The sequence below is a fragment of the Loa loa genome, assembly GCF_000183805.2.
Source record: "Loa loa unplaced genomic scaffold supercont3.248, whole genome shotgun sequence".
Lineage (NCBI taxonomy): Eukaryota > Metazoa > Nematoda > Chromadorea > Rhabditida > Onchocercidae > Loa > Loa loa.
In genome coordinates, this window is record NW_018108428.1 from 92,769 (window position 1) to 96,903 (window position 4,135).

Consider the following 4,135-nt stretch of genomic DNA (forward strand, 5'->3'; position numbering starts at 1 on the left):
AGATAAAATTTGAGCAAATTTTTAGTTGTCAAACAATTTCTTTAAAGAATTGGAATTTTTTTTGTTGTTTTTTTTCCTTTGATTAGTATAGTTTTTTGTCCTTTTATTTGCATAAAAAATTAAATTTCATTATAATATTGTCAATGAAAATATTTTATTTCATTTAATTGATGTTAAAATTTGATTTTTTTTTTCCATTTTTGCGTGGTAGAAAATCATTCTAAAAAAAAGAAAAAAAAAACCTAATTATAAAGTGAAAGAGCAGGTTGCCAAATTTTCCAAGTTTCAATTGTAATACGTCTTGTATTATTGTATTTACTCGGATCCCATTTCAAATATTCATCAATCCATGATGTCCACAATAATCCATGAAGTAACATCGTTTGTTCATTCTCATCCTGTTATTACTTTTTTTTAAATCTTTTTAATCAATAATATTGTTATTTTTTAAATAAAGAACAGAATGTAGTAAGAAGTTAAAATTAAATCAAAAAAAAATAATAAATAGTAAGGATCAAATCGTATATATATTAATTAATTGAAATCAAAAATTAAAAAAAAAAAAGAAAAAGAACTTCATAAGCTTTATTTGTCGATGTAATGATAGAACAATTAATCTAATTTTTTGGATCAATCAATTAAATTTAGTTTGAGAAAAATGAAGATCAAATCGTATATATATTAATTGATTGAAATCAAAAAAAAAAAAAAAAGAAAAGAAAAGAACTTCATAAGTTTTATTTGTAGATGTAATGGCAGATTAATTGATTTTATTATTATTTTTTTTTGGATCAATCAATTAATCGATCAATCAAATTTACTTCAAGATCAATTAATAGGCGCATATAAGAATATATACATTTGATAAAATTTCGAAAAAAAAAAAATTCATACCACTTTTTCAATATGTCCAATTAACAGGTAAATTTGAATTTGCATTGTTGTCGAATCTTTTTTTACTGGACGATGTTTCCGATTATAGGATTTCATTAAAGCTTCTTCTAATTTTCGATTTGTTACTGTTGCCCATCCATTTGCAATTGCCAAATATAGCAAAACTAAATTTTTACAAAATTTTAAAATTTGAAATTAAAAAAAAAAGAAAGGAAGTGTTCAAAGTAAAAATATTTTTGAAATTGTTTTAAACGATTTGTTTTTAAACTAAATTCCTAAAATTTAATTTGAAATATATTTGAAATGAAAAAATTTAACCGTTAAATTCAATTCGTAATAACATTTCAGGCGTGATCATAAATTCTACAACAAATTCATCGGATTTTAATACATTTGCTACTCTGGAGAGTTTATGAAATTTGATATGTTTAAATAATGATGATACATAATCCATTGTTACTGCTATTCTATTGCATAAACAATGTATCAATGAAATTTTAGAAATTAAAATGAAAGAAAATTTTTCAATAATTAATAAAATTATTTTTAATTAACACAAACAAATGGTATATGTAAGAGAGAATTTATCAAAATTATTCAATAAATTAATGATAATTATTGCCGGACAAAAATCGAAGCAATTATTTGTAATCAATAATAATTATGACAATTTTCATGATAAAAAAAAAAGGAAAAAAGTGAAATCAATTTGATTATTTTAGTTTTAATCATTAAATCATTTCGATTACATTGGTTTTAATTTTTCTTTTTCTTTACATTTTATCAACTTATCATCATGCATTTAAACTATTGTTTATTCTTCATTATTAACTCTTCTCAACCCTTCGCTGATTACGGACTACTTTGAATTTTTTACATTAGCATGGCGTAGCAAGTTTAAAAATAGTAAGTTTTGTTAATTTAAAGACATATTTCAATCAAAGTTTTAATTTTTAACTTATTAGTTAAACTTAAAGCAACATTATAATATTAAAAAAAAAAATGAAATATGGTTTTTTTTCATTCTTTTTTAATAACTTTTGAGATGAAAATTTTAGTGTACTAATAATTCACGCAACCATTTGTTATTTGAAAATTGGATAAAAACCATTACTTTAATAAATATGCTATTTAAAAGTAATAGTTAAACAAAATTTGAATTGTCATGTTTTGGTTTAATTAGTATTAATTAGTAGTAGTAGTAGTAGTTTAATTTAATTAGTAGTAGTCGAATTTAAATTAATATATAAGGAATAATTTTTGAAAAATTTCCATCATTTCTTACTGCTATTTAAATAAGCCAAGTTTCAAGCCAAATTTTAAGCCAACTTTTTTTTTTCTCATTAGTTTAACCAATAATTACATAATTACAGCCTACAACTTTTTCATGTAATTTTTGTAAAATTGAACTAAGCGTAATAAAATTTATTAAACTAAGCAAACTAAGCGTAATAAAATTTATCAAAAAAATAAAAAACGAATTTAATTTAGGAATAATTTTTAAATGAATTTCATGATATTTCATTACTTTTACATTTTCCGTATAAAATTACATTAAGAATTGATAAGAAATAAAATGATTGAAGTAATCATTTGCGCAAATGGTAATACATCACATCGGTTGTTTCATCATTTTGCTATCCAATAGCGCCATTTTATCGACTGTATGGTCATTGAAACAATGTGGTAATAAAAATTCTCAAGTATTTTGCTCAGATGAAGCAGTATGTGTTGTATTACGAAGCATAGAGTTAGTTCTTTTTTTTTCTTTAATCAATTAATCGAATAAATTATTAAATTGAAATTAAAAAGAAAAAATCGATCAAAGATTTTTCTTTTTACATTTTCTTCTAATCGTTAACTTTATTATTTAGATAAATGCATTATTTTTTGGCAAATTTTAAATGTAATTAATGGTTTCATTAATAATATAATTTCAATTTGTTTTAATTTTAAAGTTTGAATATAAGAAAGAATTTTTTCGCCAAAATTTGTCCGAAAATTTGTCCAAAACCTTTTTTTTGAAACAATTTTATGCCTAAAATAATTTTTTGCCATAAAAATTTTTATACAAAATTCCTTTATATTTTAAATAAAATTATCGATTCTTTCTTTGAATTTTGAGATTTAAAAGAAAGAAAAACCGATGAATGGATTTTAAACTTATTGGAAAAAAAAAGTTTGAAATAAATTTCACTTTTAAATCGAATATGTAGTTTTTTTTTCTTTTTTTTTTAGGTCACATAAACTACGATTCAGTTTTCGTTGTGACATGACAGGTTGGTGTATGAAACAATGTCCAAAATTACTTTCAAATCAAAAATGGTGCATATTGCGTAATTTAACACATGATATTAAATGTTGCTTAAATCATCATTGTAATTGGAAAGAAATGCCACTTTTTGCTGTCACTGTTAGTTTATTTTTAGTTAATAATTAAAAATATGAATTCTAATTTGAGATAATTAAATTATTTCTTTTTTTACCAAAAAATTTCCAATTATTTCTCTGATAAGTTTCAATTTTCGACACTCCTTACATTGTTAATTTTTGTAATTAAAGTATTTGAAATTAAATTTTATATCCTTGAAGTAAATGCAAACAAATTGATGAAATTATTGTTTCCTCTAATATTTTTCAAAATCCTTATCTTCTTTTTTTTTTGATAATTATTGTTTTTATCATTCAATCTCATATTCCAGAAGAAAGCAGTTAGAATAGTGTTGAAGATGCATGAAAACATCTTTATTTACCAATTTTTTTTTTTTTTTAAAATTAAATCTCAATCAATATGATTTGGAAATACTTTGAGATTATTGAATCATTTAGCTAATATTTAATACATAAAATTACATGTATAAATTATAATTTCAAATCAAATCTAATTCAATTCTCAAAAAATTTTTCCTTTTTTTAATTTCAAAAGAAAAAGTTTGAGTTTTTAACCAGAAATGGAAATTCTGGCTCGTTAAATTGTAATTTCAAATCAAATCTAATTCATTTTAAAATTTTCGAAAAAATTTCTTTTTTTTCTTAATTTTAGAAGAAAAAGTTCGAGTTTTTACCAGGAATGGAAATTTTGGCTTGTTTATTAACGCCAATTATTCTAATAATTTTTAACATTTATCCAATAGCATCAAAAATAATTCATGAATGGATGTTTGTGGCAAATAAAGAAATTGAATACAATCCAAAATTTGATCTTATACTATCACAAAATGATGGAATAATATTCAACGAT

The 4,135-nt window shown here is 21.6% G+C and overlaps 1 protein-coding gene across 1 annotated transcript; it reads right to left on the reverse strand.

The window, feature by feature from the left end:
• Window positions 1–242: 242 nt before the first annotated feature.
• LOAG_13191 (hypothetical protein) lies at window positions 243–1,348 on the reverse strand (the record flags this gene model as incomplete). The annotated part of the gene is made up of 3 exons (XM_003148701.1): window positions 243–398; window positions 895–1,058; window positions 1,213–1,348. The coding sequence occupies 3 exons, from the start codon at window positions 1,346–1,348 to the stop codon at window positions 243–245; spliced, it is 456 nt and encodes a 151-aa protein (XP_003148749.1).
• Between the last annotated feature and the right edge of the window lie 2,787 nt (window positions 1,349–4,135).